General features: G+C 40.9%; 1 protein-coding gene and 1 pseudogene across 1 annotated transcript; both read left to right on the top strand.

Moving 5' to 3' along the window:
• Positions 1–20845, top strand: part of LOC123375778 — a 92989-nt pseudogene that overhangs the window by 47 nt on the left and 72097 nt on the right.
• Positions 13269–13469, top strand: LOC123376424 (40S ribosomal protein S28-like). The gene has a single exon (XM_045028389.1). The coding sequence runs from the start codon at positions 13269–13271 to the stop codon at positions 13467–13469; it is 201 nt and encodes a 66-aa protein (XP_044884324.1).

Genomic DNA, 20845 nt, shown 5'->3' with positions numbered 1-20845 from the left:
CTCCTTCTCATGGCAATCAAAACCTATCACACTGCAGATGGACCTCTGACCAGTTGCTTCTGTTGTTTTTGTTGTTTGAAATGTAAATCAGCCTCGACCAAAGCCCATTGGCAATTAACTTCAGCAGGCTCATCTTCCTGACCAGGCTCATCTGAACTGAAGTCAATAGAGAGAACAGCTGAGACTGATGCATTAATCAGTGTTCCCCGGGGAGACGCACAGTGGTTGGGGGGAGCCCAAAGGATCTCATGCCCCTCCTCCACTGCCTGGGGGTGGGGCAAGGAGCCATCAGTCAGGGAAATGAAGGGGGCGGGGCCAGAGTCTCTCCTCTTCTGGCCATGGTGCCTGGGATGCTGCCCGGTGCAGCGCAACAGCTGCACTCTCCCAGGTAGCTGCTGTGCTGCACCAGGGAGATTTGTTGATGCTTTACTTATTTTTTTTACTGCTCCATCCATTTAGTAAAGCCCTTTTATAAGAGCCATCTTTACAGTTTTGATGTTCACGGCACAATTTGCACCCCTCCTCCTATCTTTTTCTCTGTAACAAGCCCTGCACCCAAAGAGAGATATAGGGATGGGCAAGTATTGAGAGACTGAGCATCCCCAAGTGTTGCTGAGATGCTAAGAGACATTGAAGTTAACGAGACCTTTCTGAGGGGTAGCCAGATGTTAGTCTGGATCTGTAAAAAAGTGACAGAGTCCTGTGGCACCTTATAGACTAACAGACATATGGGAGCAAAAGCTTTTGTGGGTGAATACCCACTTCGTTAGACGCCCCTGACGAAGTGTGATGAAGTGGGTATTCACCCACGAAAGCTTATGCTCCAATACATCTGCTAGTCTATAAGGTGCCACAGGACTCTTTGGCGCTTTTTATAGACCTTTCTGGTTTCCAAGAAATTCCCAGCAAAAATGCCATTCGAATTATGAAGAATGAAAGAGCGGGAGAGATGCTTTCCCTGACATGGCTTGATATGTATTAGGAACATAGGAATTGCATACAGGATCAGACCAATGGGTGCATCTAGTCTAATATCCTGTCTTTCACAATGCCTAGCAGCAAGTGTTTCAGACAAAGGTGCAATAAGCCCTGTAGTTATGTCACCCAATATTGATTGGGTAGTCCCTGCCCTCAGGGAAAATGTCTTTCTAGAGTGAATGGGCCCTGTTCAAGACATCTCTATGAAAATGGGCGAAATAATGGACACAGTGGTAAGTAATACTTTTTTACTTGATCTTATGTGATCATTTGAACTGGACAATTTATCCAGAATGTGTAGTATGTGTCCAATCTGGCAGCCCAATCCTCAAGCAAAACTCCCACTGGTTTCCTGACTAAAGCCTACAGGATTTGACTGATAAAACTACATAAAATTAGTTTTATCGGTTTGTTGATGCCGCTTAGCTTAAGAGATATTTGACAGCCATTTCTTGCCCAACGAAGTAAAATATATTCATAATGGCTGCCCACTTTTGGAAGAGGGCCGCGTGAAGCTGCGAATTTACAGGTAGGTTCTCATTGGTGCTGAAATAGCAGATATTTAAGTAATTTTCTTTCAAGCACATATTCATTTGCTGGGATTCAGGGATCATAACAATAAAAAAATCTGAAATTCGTTTACAAAATTTGAATTTTAAGGTTCAGCAAAAAAAAAGAATTTTAAGGTCCCCGTATGTGTATTTGAGTAAAATAATTTTAATCCATAAGAAGAAAATCTGAAAACAAAACAATTATATCAAAGTTCATCTGTGAAATTAAGTGAGGTTTTTGTTGTTGCTGTTTTTGGTCAAAGGTTCTTAAATATGTGTTTGTTACTTTCCTTATAGAGTGACTTTTAGATGAAAAAGTATATTCGTTTACATCCTTCTCCAGTTCAGATGAAATCAAAGGGAGCTTTGCTGTTGATTTCAATTGGAGTAGGATCAGGACCGTAATCCTTTTACAATCTCCAATATTCACCATTTATTTATAAGACCCCTCCTGCCCAGGTTGCTCAGAACGTGGTGTGGCATTCTAAATTACAGTAGAAACTTCATCCAAAATCGATCCCCTGCATGGAAAAATCCCTACAGGGGACAGGAAATTCAGGTAGTTTGCCCTTGTGAAATTTCAATCACGTTATTGTGTTAGGTGGAGCTAGGTTTGCCCCTCCCTGCTACAGGATGATCCTCAAACTGGTGGCTCTTAGGGGAGCTGCCAGAGACCAAGGCCATTCTGTAGTACCATGCTTCTTCCTAGACCCCTGTACCTCATCCCTCAAGCTCTGTTAGCTTAGGTCTGATTGAGCTCTGCCAACAGGTCTTCTCCTGGACTGTGGAAGTCCTCCTAAACATAGGTTCACAACTTGAAAAAGGGGTACGATGAGTCAGGACACTCTCTCAGCCTCTATGAACTCTATAGTAGATTGCAATACCTTGTTAGCAAACCTTCCAAGTCCCATTCCAAGCTGTCTTCTGTGTTATAGCCACCTCACATGCTTGTAGTAAGCCCTTTGCTAGGTCGGGGAACAGGGAGGTATGATGTCTCATAGGCATTTTCTCTTCCCCCTCCTCACACAACTGAGGTTTTCAGACCCTTCACATATAGAGATAAAGGTGGTGATTTGACCCATTATTATTTGCTGGAATTTTCAAAAGGGCCTAATGGAATAAGGCACCAAGTCCCATTGAAAGCCAACAGGAGTTGAATGCCTAACTTCTTAGATATCTTTGAAAATCCCAGCCATTATTAACATCCCTCCCCCTACCCAAGTTAGACCTTCTCCAATACTCACAAAGAGGCACTTTGGTCTATGTAATCATGCTTGGAGAGCTCCATTTGAATGTGACACGGAGATGAAGAGCTTTCAGTTACAGATAAAGTGTTACAATACCAGAGTTTAGTACAACAGAGGTTTTCTAATATTTTTCCTCTTAAATATGAATTCAAAGGTAACCTACCAGTTTAATATAAGTTGGGAAGAGGACGAGTATAGTACCACAGAGTGAAATTCACTCCTGTGGAAAAAGCAAGTACAAGGCCCATGCACCACTTAAGCTCTATTTGAGGTCTTAAGTAGGACTTAAGTGATGTATTGCCAGGCCTCTGCACAAGGTGAATTTTGCCATGTAGAATTCTGAAATGAAGCAAAGATCGTGTGTGTGAAACCATAGGCATAAGCTAGTATCCTCAAAGACACATCTCTCACAGGAAACAGGCAATGATTTTCTTGTCTTTAAATTGCATCTTGTTTTAACAGCAAAGCAGAAATTCAAATTCACAGTGATCTCCCAAGGGTTTACTTTGGTGCAATGTACCTAAGTTTTTCTGACGTACAAGGCTTTCTCAAAGACCACTGTGACAGACCCAGACCAGTGGGGTACAGGAGTCTGGTAGAGGGCAAATATACTGGTCACTGGATGAGTAGTTTTCTGTTCCCTGAGTGACCAGAGCAGGGGCTGCACTAGAGTAATCAGGAACCTGCTAGAGCCAATTAAGGCAGACAGGCTGATTAGAACACCTGCAGCCAATCAAGGCAGGCTAATCATGCCACCTGGGTTTAAAAAGGAGCTCACTCCAGTCAGGCGAGGGGGAGCCCGAGGAGAGGAAGTGCGTGTGAGGAGCTGGGAGCAAGAGGCACAAGGAGCTGAGAGGGAGAGGGTGTGCTGCTGGAGGACTAAGGAGTACAAGCATTATCAGACACCAGGAGGAAGGTCCTGTGGTGAGAATAAAGAAGGTGTTTGGAGGAGGCCATGGGGAAGTAGCCCAGGGAGTTGTAGCTGTCACGCAGCTGTTACAAGAGGCACTATAGACAGCTGCAATCCACAGGGCCCTGGGCTGGAACCTGGAGTAGAGGGCGGGCCCGGGTTCCCCCCAAACCTCCCAACTCCTGATCAGACACAGGAGGAGTTGATACAGACTGTGGGGGAAGATCACTGAGGTGAGCAAATCTGCCAATAAGCGCAGGACCCACCAAGGTAGAGGAGGAACTTTGTCACACCACGCACAATGTCAGAATATTTGAACATTTCTTTGATATACATTTTTATTTTAAAATGCTTGTGCATTGAAGATAGAAACAGGAACTTGTCTTGTAAATGATTTGCATAGATGGAGATGTTTGCATAGATCTTAGGAGAATGCTAAGACAATGAACAGCATGCTGGGAAGCAGCATTGAAAGTATTGATAGGATATTACCGAGTACAGCAATGATAGTCATTAGGGACTAGAGCAGAGATATGTGAGTCAGGAATCTTGGGTTCTATCCTCAGCAATACCACTGATTGCCTTTGTGAGGTTATGCAGGTCCCTTAACCATTGTGTGATTTACTTCTCCCGACTATAAAACGTATACGTTATCTGTTTCTGGGAGGTATTCTGAACCTTCGTTAGTATTTACTGAGACAATCACAGGGAATCAAAAATATATGGGGTCATATCTTCAGCTACTGTAAATTGACTTATTGATTTGTGGCAGCCGAGGGTTTGGCCCATAATGCAAGTCCAAAGTATTATTTTTAAGAATTTGATTCTGTGAGGCATTGAGCACCCTCTCTTCCTATTGACTGTCTATTTACAATATAGATTTTGCTGAAAGTAAAATTGTACAATAAATGCATTCATAGGTTGCTACATAAATGGCTAAAGCAAATTGCATTCCTTTATATAGGATGTAATACAATATTAAATTTCTCACATCTGGGTTTACTGAACTGGAGATCATTGTAGAGACTTTTGTTCTTCATGTAGAGATCAGGAATCCAAAATCAAGTATTACTCAGTTTGGAAAAAAGCTCTCTAGACGTTCCTGAGTTTCTTGGCATATCTAAGCCAGTGGACAGAAGTGTCTTGACTTTCAAGTACAATGCTGATTGGATAGGTACGGTCTGCACCATTAGGATCATGTCTTCAGAGACCTCACTTCCTGCTTTTGGCCAGATTGTAGCAGAGGATCCCATCGGAGTGGAAATGTACACAAGCTTCTGCAAAACACTAGAGCAAGGACAAGTGATGAATTTTAAAACATTCAGTACATCTACAGAACTTTTTTAGTGGGGCGGAGAGAGATTCTTTTTATTTAAAATCTTGTTAAAAATGTATGTGCTGTATTATTCTTGACAAGGAGATAAAGTTGTACTGTGGGAGCTTTTCCAACTTTGCTCTGCATCTTCCAAATTTCCTCATGCAAAAATAGTAAATCTGTAGAGCAGAGTTTATGTGAATGGAGCTTTGGGCCATAGAACAAGTGCTGAATTCTCCAGAGACAAGGGAATCTTGCCAGCATCCCAAGTAGTTTTATTGATGTAAGAATTGTTTAAAAACAAAATCTTGTTTGAGGAATCATTCAGTCCTGAACATAGAAGAAAGATGAAGGCAAACTGTGTTCCCCTTCTTGTAGAAGAGTGACAGAAAATAAATAAGAGTGTAACACATTTTATTTTCTTGTGGTTTTTAAGCTGGTAAATGGTTAACTCTTTCTACAAAAATGCATAACAGTTGAACTAAAGGATAGAAATAACAGGATCAGAAGGACCCAGATCAAATCTTCTCACCAGTGTCAAGAACTTCATTTTGAAATACTGTAGGATTCAGTATCTGGTTCAGATTATTATTTAAAGAATAGGGCTTTTGGAAAATTTTCTATCAAAACTCTTGACCAGTGATTCCCATGATGGATTACCTCTCCTTTCCAACAGGGGACACAGTGGTTCATCATGGGAGGTGAAAGACAGAAGAATGGGAGCAGGAGGCACCCAAACAACAATTTCCATAGGCTCTGCAAGAGATATTTCCAAATTGAAATATTTCAGTTTTCTATTTTCTACCAAAAAATTGGATGTTGTATAGGGGGAATCTCCCCATATTTCAATAATCTTTAATAACTAAATTACAGTAGCATGTGGATGACCTAGTTAGGTTCTGGATTCCATTGTATTGTGTACTGTACAAACATAGGTGCCAATCTTGAAACACCTATGGATGTGCTTAATTTATTACACGTGAGTAATCCCATTGAAGTCTATGGGACTACTTAGGTAAAGATATTTACCTGCCTAAATCTGTACAAGATCTGGGCATTTGTATATAGAGTTCCTACAGTTATTCCAAAGAGTTTACAGTCTAAAATGTCGTTTAAGACAGTTAAGTTTTGTTACATTGTATTTCATTTTATTTTCTTGTACATATCTGGCAGGTGCTAGAAAAACAAGCATCCAGAATCCTTTCTCTTACATTAGTGTAAATCCAGAGTAATCCCACTGGTAGAGTTACACCATTGTAAGCAAGAGGAGAATTTGGTTTGGTTTTTCTGTTTGTTTGTTTGTTTTTTTTCTTATTTTAGATATAGCCAAGTCTTCAAATTCCTGGTGGACAAAAACCAAAAGATTCTGTGGTTAAGATAAGCACATTTCAAGGAAAAGGAGATGCTGCTGGAATTTACTGAACATAAATGTGCCTCATTCCAGTTTGCACTTGCAACACACGTACTCTGTGAAGTTGACTTTCTGTAGTTAAAGTTACCAGTTCTAATAATATACCCTTACAGTCACCTACCATACTGGAGCCTTGAAATTCCACATGTCTGGCAAGAAGGAAGCGTTGGTTTTTTTTTGTTTTTTTTTAAACAGGATCTCTGCTACTTAGTGGATTTCATCCCGCAGACAAGCAATTCTCCACCAGGCCAAACAGAATTGTAAGGCTCCAGGCTGCAGTACAACAGATCACTAATATCTGACAATCTTCTGGACTATCTAATCACTCAGCTTGACTGTTTTAGTACAATTAAGTGCTGCAATCTTTTTTAACCTGGTAATTAACACAGTTCTAGTGAACTCTGCACTTACAAAGTTTTCAACAGAAACATGTATATTAATAAAAGATCTCCTCTTAGCAAAAGCTGTTCAGCCTAAAGAAGATGCCAAAGGTACAATACAGATGCATTAATGTTAACACAGTTAAGGCATGATATAAAGTATGCTTAAACGTAAGCTGGAAATCTCATGAGGACAGGCTTTCTTGCAAGGTTTTCAGTACTTTCCTTTATTTCTTATTGAGAACACTTCAAAAACAGTCTTTCCAGCACTATTACCTGATTTTTCTATCCCGTCCTGGGCAGGATAAGGAAATTCAGGATTTGAGTTATGTATTGAAACTTGCAAATTCTGCAAGTTTGGTTTGACTGAGCAAAGGTTTGAGCTGACTGTGTTTCTTCTGAAATGGTGTTCCTGTTCCTAAGGGCAAATCTAGCCCTCTCCTTCTGTGCCAGGGAGGACTTTAAATGCAGCAAATTGTGTGCAATTCTGACGTACAGCAGACAGATTGGATAGAATGGGAGCTTATGCAGGGGGTTTTGCATAAGCTCCCATTCTATCCAATCCTGCAGCTCATGACTCTGAAAAAGTTCCTTCTGTGTCCTTGTGCAGTGTGGTGTTGGTGAAGTAGACCCACCATCTGTTCACTCTGGGCATGAGGCACAGGGTGATTACTGCAGTCTCAGCAGATCTGCACAGCAACTTGGGGAAATGACTCTTTCCTCTCTTTACAATCCCATAGAATCTCCCTTCACCAAGCCCAGCTGTTTAAGCTGGGTCCAAGAGGGAGGATTTAGCCCCCAGTAATTTTGCTGTACCACCTGCTGAATAATATTTGAATAACTGTCTTCCAAATCCTTATGATCGATCCTTAAACTGTTATGCTTATATGTGTGCATTATAGGGCTTGACTTACTGGAAGTTCAGTCACATCCAGTTACCTGGGGTACCCTTCAGACTGTGGGCAATGATAAACTTGATGCTGTTCAGCTGGTGGTGGTGGAAGAACCACAGCATGGATGGATCACAGTTCGAGGTACACTGTATCACAGACAGGCATGAAGGTGTGTGAACTGTCTTGATGAATTGATTATTCAATTTTGAACAGGTTGCTTAACTTTGCTTTTCACAGTGAGCTTCCCAGAACAAAATACCAACCCTCCTATACCCCAACCGCTTCCTTGGGCCAGGTTTGATATTTTGTTTCTTTTTCACATGTTCTGGATAAAATAGCTAAAGTTCCCTGAAACTGTAAGAATCTGTAAGATTTGTGATTACGATTTGATTCAGCTATCCCTCCAGCTCTCTGAAACTCTTAAACACGGACTCATTTTAGAGATGCACCTGAATTGGAACTACTGATCCGAACATCCCTGAAATTTGAGAAAGTTCAGATTTGGGATTCTAATTCAAACTTTGCAACACGGGTTCCCCAGTAATCTCACTGTGAAGAACTGATGTTAGCAATGCATATGCAGCCTCTCCTGAAGCTTCAGTTACTTGCTTCCAGACATCCATCATTAAATTCACAGAACCTTTTCAAACATATGCCCGTAGTGCATTTCTAGACACACATGTCTCTTGAGTAGAGCTGATTGAAACATGGAATTTCTGTCCCATGGGAAATTCTGATATTTCATCCCTTGTGTTGATATTCAATTAGATCAAAAAATCAAAACATTAAAAAAATTGTGCAATGAAAAGTTTTGAAAAATTATGGTTCAGAATGAAACTTCCCATTGAAACACAATGTTTTAACATTCACAAATCAAAATATTTCATTTCTGCTTGTTGACCCAAAATGAAACATTTAGTTCCTTATTGATGTTAATTTCAGTTTCTGCCTGAGCCATATTACATTTCCCATGATGCACTGCAGTCTCTCTGGCTTGCTTAACATTATTGTTTTGTTTGAAAATTTTCAACCAGAGCTACTCTGAACACATACCCCTTCCTTTATTCTGCTTCTGTTGTTGTGATATTAGTGTTGCCAACTTTCACTCCTTTAGTGTTACCTCAGTACTTTTCAGGCTGCTTTTTATTACACTGTTTCCCACAGACTCCAGGTGGCTGTTTCAGCAGCTGGGAATTTCTGGGGAATAAGAATACTCAACCATATGCCCTTTCTCTCTGAAATACCCTTTGCAATGGAAGCTAGGAGCTGCTGCAGTGGCTGTATTCTGCCTAAAGATTCCCCTATACGTGGGTTGGATCTGCTAGGTTTCCAGTTGTTTTGAAGGGCCCTCAGTCTGATGCGAGATCCTCCCCCCGTCCTAGGAGTTTAAAATATAAAATAGATGGATGACCAAACCAGACAAGGCAGCATTTCAGAGGAGTTCCGGAGGAAAAAGAGAATAAGGGAAAATGATTCCTGGGAGATTATTGTTCATAGTGACTTCAGAGCATTTATTTTGTTAGTGTTCTGTGTGTGTGGCAGGGAGAGGAGGGACACTATTATGGTTTTAATACTTCATTTTTGGGAAACTTCAGATAAGCAAATGGATTTGTCCAGTAATAGTTGAAGTATCTTTTTGCTCTAATAAGGGCCTGTTTAACAATCATGAACCTGTTTTAAAATATTTGAGGCGCTATTAATGCTGTTAAAAAAAACAACAACAGTTCTTTGAGTTCGAGTGATTCCTAGATGCATGCTGTCTTGTCCATTTGCAGTGTGCAGATCTTCATGGTTTCCAAATTGTCAGTCAGAGTCAGTAAGTATTATTACAATACAGTGTATCTCTGGAAAACATTATCATTTTACTACTTTGGGCCTAGTCTAAAACGTATTGAAGTGAACGGAAAGGGTCTTGTTGGAAAGGGCGGGGGGAAAGCCCAGAAGATATAATATTGCATAGCAAGGAACTATGTGGATGATGGGACGTTTGTAACAAACGTCTTGCTAAAAGCTAACGTACTTCATGAGCCTATTCTCATCTCATACTTGTGGAAAATTAGTTTTACTGCAGTGAAATCAGTGGAATTACTCCTGATTTGCACCAGAATTAAAAAGATCAGGAGCACAATTAAAGATTTAGCTATTCGTTCCCTCCCATGTTTCCTTTGGAAGGACTGCACAAATAAAATAAATGAATAGAAATATCAAGGTATTGGAAAGCACAAGATAAATGGAAAATTGTATTTTTCATTTCCAAACATGTTTTACTGTTAGCAGCAGAGCAGAATTCTCTAGCTGCTGATGATCAGATTTCATGGTCTATGTCCCCAAATTTTTCAATTCTTTTGTAGACGGTAATGATTCATGTTATGCTGGTGAAAGACCAGTTGCTAGAGGAAGTTCCTGGGACTACAAGTCAACCTGTTGTCAAAGAAACTGAGATTGCGCACATCACAAAGAATCGCCTCCACTTTACAGACACCAAGTCCCCAGAGAATCAGCTTATGTACATGGTTACTAAATCATGTTTCTCTCCCTCTTCTCCTGGGTATGTATGAAACTGTTGGGCTAAATTATAAGCCAATTGAGAAAAGATCTAACATTTTCCCCCTCTTACAGAATTTATGATGTGGTGAAGCTAATTTTCATAGACAGCATGAAAAGCTATAAAAAAGATCCTGCTATTTCTACGCTGACATCTTTCACTCAGGTAAACAGCTGGAATATTTTATATTACTAGAAATTATGTGGTGCTGTTTTGAGTGGGATTTAAATGGTGACTAGTCATGATGCTGTCCAACTGCAGAGGGCTGGACTTCATCTGTAATGAATGGTACACTGGGTGCTACTAAACAAAGTTTTGTAGCTTGGTGGTATTTACTTAAACTATATTATATGCAGTGTACTCAGAAATATTGGGGTAAATTCACTCCAGGTAGTAAGAGTATAATATTTTTTAAAGGCACTCATTTTACCGAATCAGATCTTTTGATTAAAGTAGGCATTAGGGGAAGATTTTCCAGTTGGATTTGGACACCTAAATCTCCTTTGTGATTATGATGTTTTCATTGTTTCTATGATCACGCAGTGGGTCAAATTCCCTCGTTTCAATGGAGTCACACCAAGGATCAGTTTGGCCCAGCATGGCTGCAATAAGTCCCAATGATTCTGAGTGGTTGGTTTCTTGATAATGTTTCAAAAATATGCAAATGCTCTACTGTATATATACATCAAGAGGATCTTGCCAGAAGAACTGCTTGGTTGCATTCATTTTGATTACAGTAAGAGGTTGATTTATGATGAATATGCCAAGTGAGTCAGGGTGCAGTGGTTTTCACCAGTGCCACATCTCGTGTTATGTTCTTCATCCATAACTCAGGAAATTAAACCTGCGACGTCTATGTGATACTGTCACGTCTGTTTCCCACAGCATGCTGTAACACATTTAAAAGTGGCGTACATGCCTCCAGAGAGAGAGAGAGAGTGGTCCTGACCCGCTGTTTGTACAGTTTGAGTTTTCTGTTAGTGGCCAGCAGGGAGGAGTAGTGGCTGGACTCAACTTTAACATCGCAGTGATGCCTGTGGCTGATGAAGCACCTGAGGTATTTATCAAGTATCCTAATTATCTGTCGACATGATGCCTTCCTAATGACTTTCCACTGTACAGCTCTAGAGTAAACAGGAGAGTTGAGGGATTTGAATCTATGACAAAAAGGATGATTATTCAAGTGTGTCCTGGCTTTTGATTGTGGTGCTTCAAATATTCAAACCAGTCAACCAATTTATTTTTTTGCTTATTTTATGAGGATACATTCCTTTGCCCCACACAATTGTTGCCTGACTTCTTCCTATGAATTGAGGTCATTCCAGCATTCAGTCTAAAGCTTTACCATAATTGTTCGCATGCAGCTCTAACTTCCCTTGCTCCATTTTTAAAGCCTTTCCCATTCAACATAACTTCTTCTTGACTAAAAAGAACAGCAGCCCTCCATGATAGGGAAGGGTGTTTCTGCTCTCTCTGCATTGGGCTTATTCTGTATTAACATCTTTTAGCCAGAGGTGGGACCCAGCAAGTCCTGTTGGAGCACTGCTTCTCGTCCAATTTAGTGAGTTTGCAATGACTGCTAAGGCATGGTGAAGCATTTTGTCTCCCTTTAAGCTGAGACCAGTACTGCTGTGATTCCTCCGCCTCTTGTTGGCCTAGGCAGTGAAAGGATGAGAATGGGATGTGAATGCAAGACCCTATATGCCAGGACAGTGGTATGGTACCAACTGGTAAATGAGTCATTCCAAAAGCTGTATGCTTGGACTTTCCAATGTGCTCTCATTCTTTTGAACAGGCTAAACATTTTCTGGTCCTATTAGTTGGAATTATTCACTGAATTTGCTCCATCTATATTCATGCTCCTGTTGTGTGTACTTTCCACAAATATTTTAGCAAATGTGTTCACTGACAGGAGTGTTCAGCAAAACAGCCAGCTCTGTGTCGGGATTAGAGAATGTCTGTGGAAAGTGACTTTTAAGTACACACTTGGAACGAGTTAATGCGCTCCAATCAAATAACTGAGTCCTTCCTTGAGATCTATTTGTCCAAGGCAACTGGAATTTAGAATATTTAAAACAGTGAACTACTCAAGAACAATCTACAAACCAAGAATTATTTGCAGGAGGTGTTTGGCAAGTAATTATGAAAGGTGGATGCTTTTGAGAAAACTGATCTGCCCAAAAGTATTAACAGAAAGAAGCAAAATTCATTGAACTATTCAGGCAGTTCTAGTCACTGGTAAGCTTTTGATCATATTCAGAGTAGAAGATGATCACTGATAATATTCCCAAAATAACAGTAAACGCTTGTTAAAGAAGAAGATAAACATTAAGTTTAATTAATTAAATCTTAGTCACTTTCATTGCTGCTTTTTCTTTGAGTTTTTACTTCAGGCCCCTATTCTTTAAAACGAATGTAGTTATCTAATATGCATTTGTGCTTGGGGCCATTCTCTGATCTCAGTCTCCTTTATCTAACTATGCTCTTTGTGGCAGGACACCACCTTTACCTTAGCGGCCTCAGCATTTCTCCCTTAGGCAGGGGGTGATGGAATAAATCAGTCCGACTCTGGAGGGTTTTTTTCGCCCTCACTCTGGCTTTATTTCCCCCTATTTACATGATTGGCCACAGGGTTACCCCAAGGAGTTATCTTAAGCAAAACAGCCCCCCCCAACTCACAATGCAAACAGAAATAATTTCCCCTGCCCCCTCTTCAGGGCGTTACCTTACTACACTGGCTCCTAGTTACCAGACCTATCCCAAGCAGCTCTTAACTTTCTTTCCCTATAGGGAGGAGAGACAGCCTTCCACCAGGACAAGCCTTTCCTTCCTGCTGCCAGTGCCTCTGCTGCAGCTTCCCTCATATCTCTCCCCTCCTTTCTCACCCGAAGAGTGGTTTTGAAAGGTCACTGGCAGCCCTTAACTGGACTCAGGTGTCTCTGATTATCCTGAGGTAACCTTTTTTCCACTCATAGGTCACAGGGCCTTCACCATTCATGGGCTGATATATCTGCCTTCCACCAACCGGAGCAGCCGTCATGGATACGAGCCGCATACAGCCCCTCAAACTGGCCCAGGTTACCAAGGTGCTGGGCCGGCTGGGTTCGCAGGGCCAGTGCACCCAGGTTCATGTTGAATTCATGGACGACACCAGTAGATCCATCATCCAGAATATAAAGAGGCCTGTCCGTGAGGGGGATGTCCTGATGGTGCTGGAATCTGAGCATGAAGCAAGGTGATTATGCTGATTTTAATGCTGCAGCTCAATGGCAAGCCTGATGTGACTAGCATTTCTGATTTCCTCTAATGAAGAGGTGGCAGTTCATACCTACTCCGCTTGACTTAATGAAGGGGAATGTTGTGTTTTAGAGACTAAAATAAAGGGTTTTTTTTCCAGTTTAAAAAAACCCCAAAACCACTCTCTCTTATATCTGTGTCAGAACTGACTTTGTCACACCTTCAATAAACCCTGAAAACCACCACAGTGCAAAGAAGAAGGTTCATGTCCATTAGAAAAGCCTCTTTGATAGAGTATGAGGGCATAACTTTTAGCAGCTTAAGTTATGACTCAAAGATCTCTGGGCAAACATATCTAGCCCTTCCTTAGTTGCTTTGTCTGTTATTGAAGCAAGTGGAAAAGCTCCTCCTCCTCCTCCTAAGGGAAAGTTACTTTTCTTCATAAGCTTCCTTATATCTCAGTGGATAGTCAGTGGTTTTCTGCAGCCCCTGTGTTGTCCCAGTATTTGTTTATAGGGATGTAGAGGCAGCAAACTTTTCTCAGGCAGGCAGATAGAGAAAGCTTTTTATTCTAGCTGGAGTCTGAAGAGAAGAGAGAGAGGCTCTACACATTTTTACATTATCTATCTATGGTTTTACTCACTGAAGTGGGCAGTATTTTATGAGCAATGTGATGGAAGCAAACATGTTGTTAAAATGGTTTTCTTCCTGCTGTTTGATTCACAGCACCAGGTCAGAAATATTATGACTCACCTGCAAGTGCTAACTACCTTTCATCAAGCTATAGTGCTATTGAGTAGACTTGCAACCTTTTTAGTACAAGCTTTTCACCAGAGGGCTGGAGAGAAGGTAACTCATGCCAAGTAGATTTTGGCAGTACTGTTAAGCTCTAAAACAGGGACTCTTGGGACCTGTGAATCCTACTGATGTGAATGTCAAGCCCAAAAGCCTTCCTGAGGAATGAATGATGTTGTTATCTGCGACCACACGTTCCTCACTGACCTTGTCTCTCTGAGGGTACGTCTTCACTACCCGCCGTATCAGCGGGTAGCAATCGATTTCTCGGGGATCAATATATCGCGTCTCATCTAGACGCGATATATCGATCCCCGAACGCGCTCCTATCGACTCCGTAACTCCACCAACCCGAACGGCGGTAGCGGAGTCGACATGGAGAGCCTCGGACATCGATCCCGCGCCGTGAGGACGGTAGGTAATTCGATATAAGATACTTCGACTTCAGCTACGTTATTCATGTAGCTGAAGTTGCGTATCTTATATCGATTTTCCCTCGTAGTGTAGACCTGCCCTGACATGCTCTCTTCCCGTCTACTTCCTTGAGAAAGGCTTTGTCTCCTTGTCTTTTATTTTGCTGGGTTGCTGTTAGTTTGCTGTGGAGATGGTTGTGAGTTTCTGTGGTATGAAACATCCACGTGCTGCAGACAGCAGATGCAATTACACATGCGTAGGGAGCTGGGAGTAGAACTTAGGTGATTCAGTTCCAAACATACAGGCCTCCACCGCTGAGCGTAAGGAGAACTCCTATAGCTGAAATTAGTAGTAAGTCACTTTATCATCTCCATGGATGAGCCACTACAGGTCAACAGTACCTCTACTCATACACACAAAGTGAATACATCCTAGTGGTTACTGATGGTTTTTGTTTCATTGTTTGACTGTAGGTTTGTGTATGGAGGCTTCTTTGCAGGGCCGGCTCCAGGCACCTGAGCAGGAAGCAGGTGCTTGGGGCGGCCAATGGAACGGGGCAGCACATCCAGGTCTTCGGCGGCAGGTCCCTCGGTCTCTCTTGGAGGGAAGGACCAGCCACTGAATTGCCACCGAAGAATGAAGCAGCGCGGTAGAGTTGCTGCCAAAGTGCCGCCAATCGCGGCTTTATCTTTTTTTTTTTTTTTCTTCTTCGCCCGCTTGGGGCGGCAAAAATGCTGGAGCCAGCCCTGCTTCTTTGTGTTTGGAATCCTTGGGTGTTTTGAGCCTGTCTGCCTGCAAAGGAAGAGGAGACTCGTTTAGTACTTCTGTGAGGGTTTTAGAACTTATTTGAGGGGCTTTGAAAGCACAGGAGGGACTGTATGTGCTGATCCAGATTCCAAGCAGGGTTGGGCAAGCCATCTAGTTAAATAAGATCACCTGCATATGGGTTCACTTGTCTCTTCTATCAAACTGAGATGCGCTTTTGTGCAGTGAAGAAAAGATTGGTTAAAGACACTCTGACCAAACCTCTCTCCTATACAAGGAAATGTAGTAGATCACAATATCCTCCTGCTCAGTTATGGCGCTTACTCTACTGTCTGGTAAATGGCTTGTATTTTTTGCTTGGTTGGTTTTTAATATTTAACTATGCTTCTCCAAGAAAAGTATAGGTCTCATCTGATTGCTAAAACAGGTGGTGTTTACCTGATTAAACAGAGATGGGCTGTCATGGTTCTATGTGGGTACAACATTGAAAGCTGTCTCCACCCCTGTCACAGGACAGCAACAATTACCAGAACCAGTACTACCTTTCCCATATCTATGTGGTGTTATAGCACCATGTGAAAGTTAACATGGGCAATGCAGGTGGGTTTCTTTCTGGTGAGACGTGTGGATGAAATCTGGGAGGCGGACTCTGAACCTGCACTGAGAATGGTAGCAGATCAGTAGGAAATCCAATATAGACACTCCTATGCCAAAGTCTGCCTTTGAAATACTTGTTAGTTGCTGACATGTTGAACTTATTATTTTCCCGTGTATATTATTTTGCTATTCCTTATAGTGCCTCAGTGCATTTTGTGAGCTCATCACTGTTTAAGATTTTCACCAGTCATTTAACAGAGGAAGGTGCCAGTTTCTTCATCTCTGGGGAGAATCTAATGGTGTCAGACTTGGACACCGGGGATGATCTTCGAATCCAGCTGAAGAAATGTCCTCAATATGAGCACATTGAACTGTATGGACTCATTATGCAGGAAGGAGATATGTTTACCCTTGAGGATTTGCAGTCTTACAAAGTCAGGTAATGCATTTGGGTTCCACCATTTATTTATTTATTTATTTATTTATTTATTAAACAAATCTCTGCATTGCAAATAATGTTTCCATTTCAAAAGAATTAACAATGGTTCTGTTTCTCCAATAGATTTTTTTTGGGAAAAAATCATTTTGTCATTAATTTTAGAGTGCATTTAGAAAACAGGGCTATCTAAATTGAATACTGTCCAACAATATACATGACTAGGGGTGTTGGGTTCTTCACCTATTAGAGGTGAGGACATAAATGTCTTTTATATCATGTCATGCAAGACATTTTCACAATTATGCACACATGGGATTTTTTCTTTGTCTATTCACTGGTGAAGACAATTGTGATTCATGTCATGGACTCATCTCTGTCACTTACCTCTGCACCACTGCAGAATGATCATGATCCAGATCCTCAGCTGGCATAAATCAGTCTAACTTCACTGAATCCAATGGAGTGATGCTGTTTTATGCTGGCTGAGGCTCTAGACTAATATGCTAAGATTAAACAGAAGCATCTCACAGGATCATTTGTACGTGGTGGGCATCGATAGACCTTAGTCCTCCCCCCCCCCACACCTTCTATTTATAGGTTTCTAATTTTCACTACTTAATTAATCACTTTTCATTATAATTATGTTAAAAGGTACCAGCATGATGATTCAGAAACCCTTGAAGATATAGTCATATTTTCAGCAACAGATGGATTTAACACTGCAGATGGAGTGTTAAGAGGGCAGGTAATAACAAATTCAGCAATGTACTGTACTGAAATATAATTGGAAAGTATTAATCACATATTGGTTACTTTAGCTCGACTAAGTAGATTTTTAATTTTCATCAATCTTTTTACCAGATTTCCCGGAAAGGTTTCTGCTTAGGCTGAGTCTGACTCCTGGATGAAATGTCTATAAAATGACTCCAGAGTTATTAATGACTAAGGCTCTGATCTTGAAAAGACTTATGCACATGCTTAACTATGCACACTAGATGTAGATCCACTGAAGTTAATAAGACTGCTTACCATGTGTGTCTAGCTAAGCATGTGCATAAGTCTTTGCAGAATCAGGAGCCTACCTATAGACCAAAATGGGAAAAGACACTTTGGTTTTCTCTCTTCCTAGTAGCTATTTTCTCCTGCTATTGAACCGTCTCAAATCCTGTGTAATAGACACAGCTACCTCTTTAAAATCATGGTAGAAATTTACCGTAGCCCTTTTAAAATCTATCTTTGAACACGTAAATGCAGTTGCACTAGGAGCCCAGTTGGCATATCAAAGGGAGTCTTGCCTAAGTAAGGAGTGCAAGACTGAGTGGTTTGGTGACTGTTAGTTGTATGCTTTGTTCTCATGCAGATAGATTTCCTTTACTGTAATTCTACAAAACACTACTTCATTTGTGAAGTTAGAAAATAGATCACATGATGTAATCCATCTTCCTTCCTGGGGGAATCTATAGAACAATGAACTTTGGAGTATTGAGTTCTGAATAGAGCTGTTGGAATTTTTCACAGAAAATTTCAATTTGTTGAAAGAAATTCAAAATCAGAAAAATTGTGGCTGAAGAGTGAACTATTTCTGTTTGGAAATGCTGTCACAGAGTCTTATGGGGACTTATAGATCATGTGTCTCATGCTCGCATTCTCCTTTATAGGCCAGGCTCCCTGGTTGGACTACATATCCCACGATGTACCATGGATTCCCCTTTTGGAGAGAAGGCCCACCATTGTGGGGGAGTGCACCAAGGGAGATGTAATTTGGCCAAGGAACCCTGCCCACAGAGGAGAATAGGGATAAAAGTTAACCAAACTGCAACTCACGTGAGTCACCATGGCAGCTCAGCCAAATTAAAATATTTAGGTTTTTGGGCATTCTTCCCCCACACCAGCTCCACCAACGAAAAATCAAAATTTTTCTGTGGAAAGCAGACCCTTTCATGAAAAACTTTGTTCAGTTGAAAAACCCATTTTCTGTTGAATAATGTTGATGGACATTTTTTTGAACGGCTGTAGGCCTGAAATATAACTCAAAGTTCCATAAGTAATGTTAAAGTTTAATATTTTATCTGAGAAGCTAGATGCCCAGACATAGATGAAGGTGGAGTTAAGGCTGAGAGAATATACCATCAGAGTGAATAAAACAAATGACAACATTGTAGTTTAAAATAAAAAACAAGTGTTGGGAACCCAGGAATCCAGAACTGAGATAAAATGTGTAAGCAACCCAAACCTCTTGCTACCTCCCCCGCCTAAAATCTCTTCCCTGGTCCCTACCTCATCCTTCAATAAAAGGCTAAAGTGTTGAAGGAAAGGGAGGTAGAAAATAAGTCTTAAAATGGAAGTGTAGGCTCACTCTTAACTATTGCATCTCAACCAATTGCTTCATAACATGAAATAGTCTTTGTAACCTCCTCTGCACTGTGAGTTTGCTATTCAGGATGCTGATAGAAATGAGATATTTACATAATAGCTCATCAAGATGTTTTTGGTAAAGTTACATTCTAAAGAAAATATTTATTTTTTTATTTGCACTCTAATTGGAATACATTTTGTAAGATTTCATCTGATTGGGGAAGCTACCCAGAATTCATTACATCTGTAGTTGGTTGGGAACAAATCCACCAGCACCACCGATGTCCAAAGTTACTGATAGATACCAGTTCCCAGAGAGAGACTCGGATGCTAAACATTTGACCATAACAATTAGAATAAACAGCAGCTGATAACCGTTATGGATCAAATAACCTTCCCAGAGTGTGAAATGTGCTACATGAATATATCTGAGAGGCAACAGTTTATTACTTGCTTGTTAGATGAGCTCCCCCATTGAGTGATAGAGGAAATAAGGTGGTTGTTAGAATAAAATCTAGGCCAATACTGCTTTTTGGACTTTGAACTATCAATGAAAATATCTCTCCTCTCCCTCCCCTTCTCATTCTTTCAAGATTATACCAGTTAATGATAAGCCCCCAGAGCTACAGGCAGGATTAAAATCAAGACTGGAGTGTCTGGAGGGAGGACACGTTATCACCACAGAATACCTTTATGCAACAGATGCTGATAGCGATGACACAAAATTGACGTACGTGATTGCTCGTCCTCCAGCGCATGGGGTGATTCAAAAGAGAGGATTCATGGTGGATAAATTCTCCCAGCTGGATGTCACTCAGAGATTGATCACTTACGTACATACTGGTAATATACAATTTTGATTTTCACAGTTTGCTTGTTCCTTAGTAAGCGCTACCTCTCTAATTTTTTATTACTAAATGCCACCACAACTATGGATTATTGTATTATGGTCTGTTTCTATTTGTTTTTTATTATAAGCCTTCTTATCAAGAGGTCTATAACTCTGTGATTAAAACTTGCTTGAGGCTGGAGCCTGTTGTCAAAGAAGATTTGGCAGTTTCCAGCTGGTTAGATTGGATTTTGGTTAGTTTCAGATTCCCCTCTTGGGCTCCTATTTTAGGGCCAGATTGTGCTACGGTCTTTCACCTTGACTTCAGTGCATGTTTGTGTAGAGACATGCCATCACGACAGCTTGACGCAGGTATCTCTTAGGTGTCTGAAACAAACATTTAATCACCTGCTAATGGGGGTGATTTGAGACGGTTTGTTTTTACCCTAAGTATTTGTGGAGCCCTAGACCTGCCCTGTGCCACTTGCACTGAGTTACCTGGGCACTACAGGATGAGTTAAGCGTGGAATAGCTGCCTGAATTGTCCTTGTCTTTGCTGTTTTGAGTTAAGCCGATATTTAGAATTGTTAAATTTTCAGTGAAATTCTCTCCTGCACCTTTTCTGATTTTACTTTAAAACTGTGTTTGTATATACTAATGAGTACTAGAAGAAATCTCCGCCAACCCCCTTTCTTGTGCAGTTTCGGTTGCAGTAAAGAACATCAAAAGACTGTCTTTTAAAATACTTTAATTACAGTAGGAAAAAATCCTTGTTTCTCACTTTTTTTTTTGCTTTTATGTCCATATACATTATCATTCAATTCCTCCTGCTCAGCAGCAAGAATGCTCCTGTTGTACAGATTTCAAGCACAGCAGTTTATTGTTCATGCCATCAGCCTGGAAAAGAGAACTACTTCAATAATCGTTCTTTCAAGTTCAAAACCACCTGCTTTCCCCTCTCCTCCCCCACCCTGTGACTGTAGCAGCCTTTGCGATGGGAGACTGCTTTCTCTGTTGCTCTGCTCTTTTTCCCAAGAACCCTGCTATTCATCCTATGGGCAGAATGGACACTCGAAATATTGCCAGTTTGCACACTAGCATTCTGTATGCTCATCTTGGTGGATACTGTTTTGTCAGTAGATACGTCCTAGTGATTGTTAAATAATATATCTCCATTGAGATCA

The sequence above is a fragment of the Mauremys mutica genome, chromosome 8 (assembly GCF_020497125.1).
Source record: "Mauremys mutica isolate MM-2020 ecotype Southern chromosome 8, ASM2049712v1, whole genome shotgun sequence".
NCBI lineage: Eukaryota > Metazoa > Chordata > Testudines > Geoemydidae > Mauremys > Mauremys mutica.
This window is presented reverse-complemented; position numbering and strand designations above follow the sequence as displayed.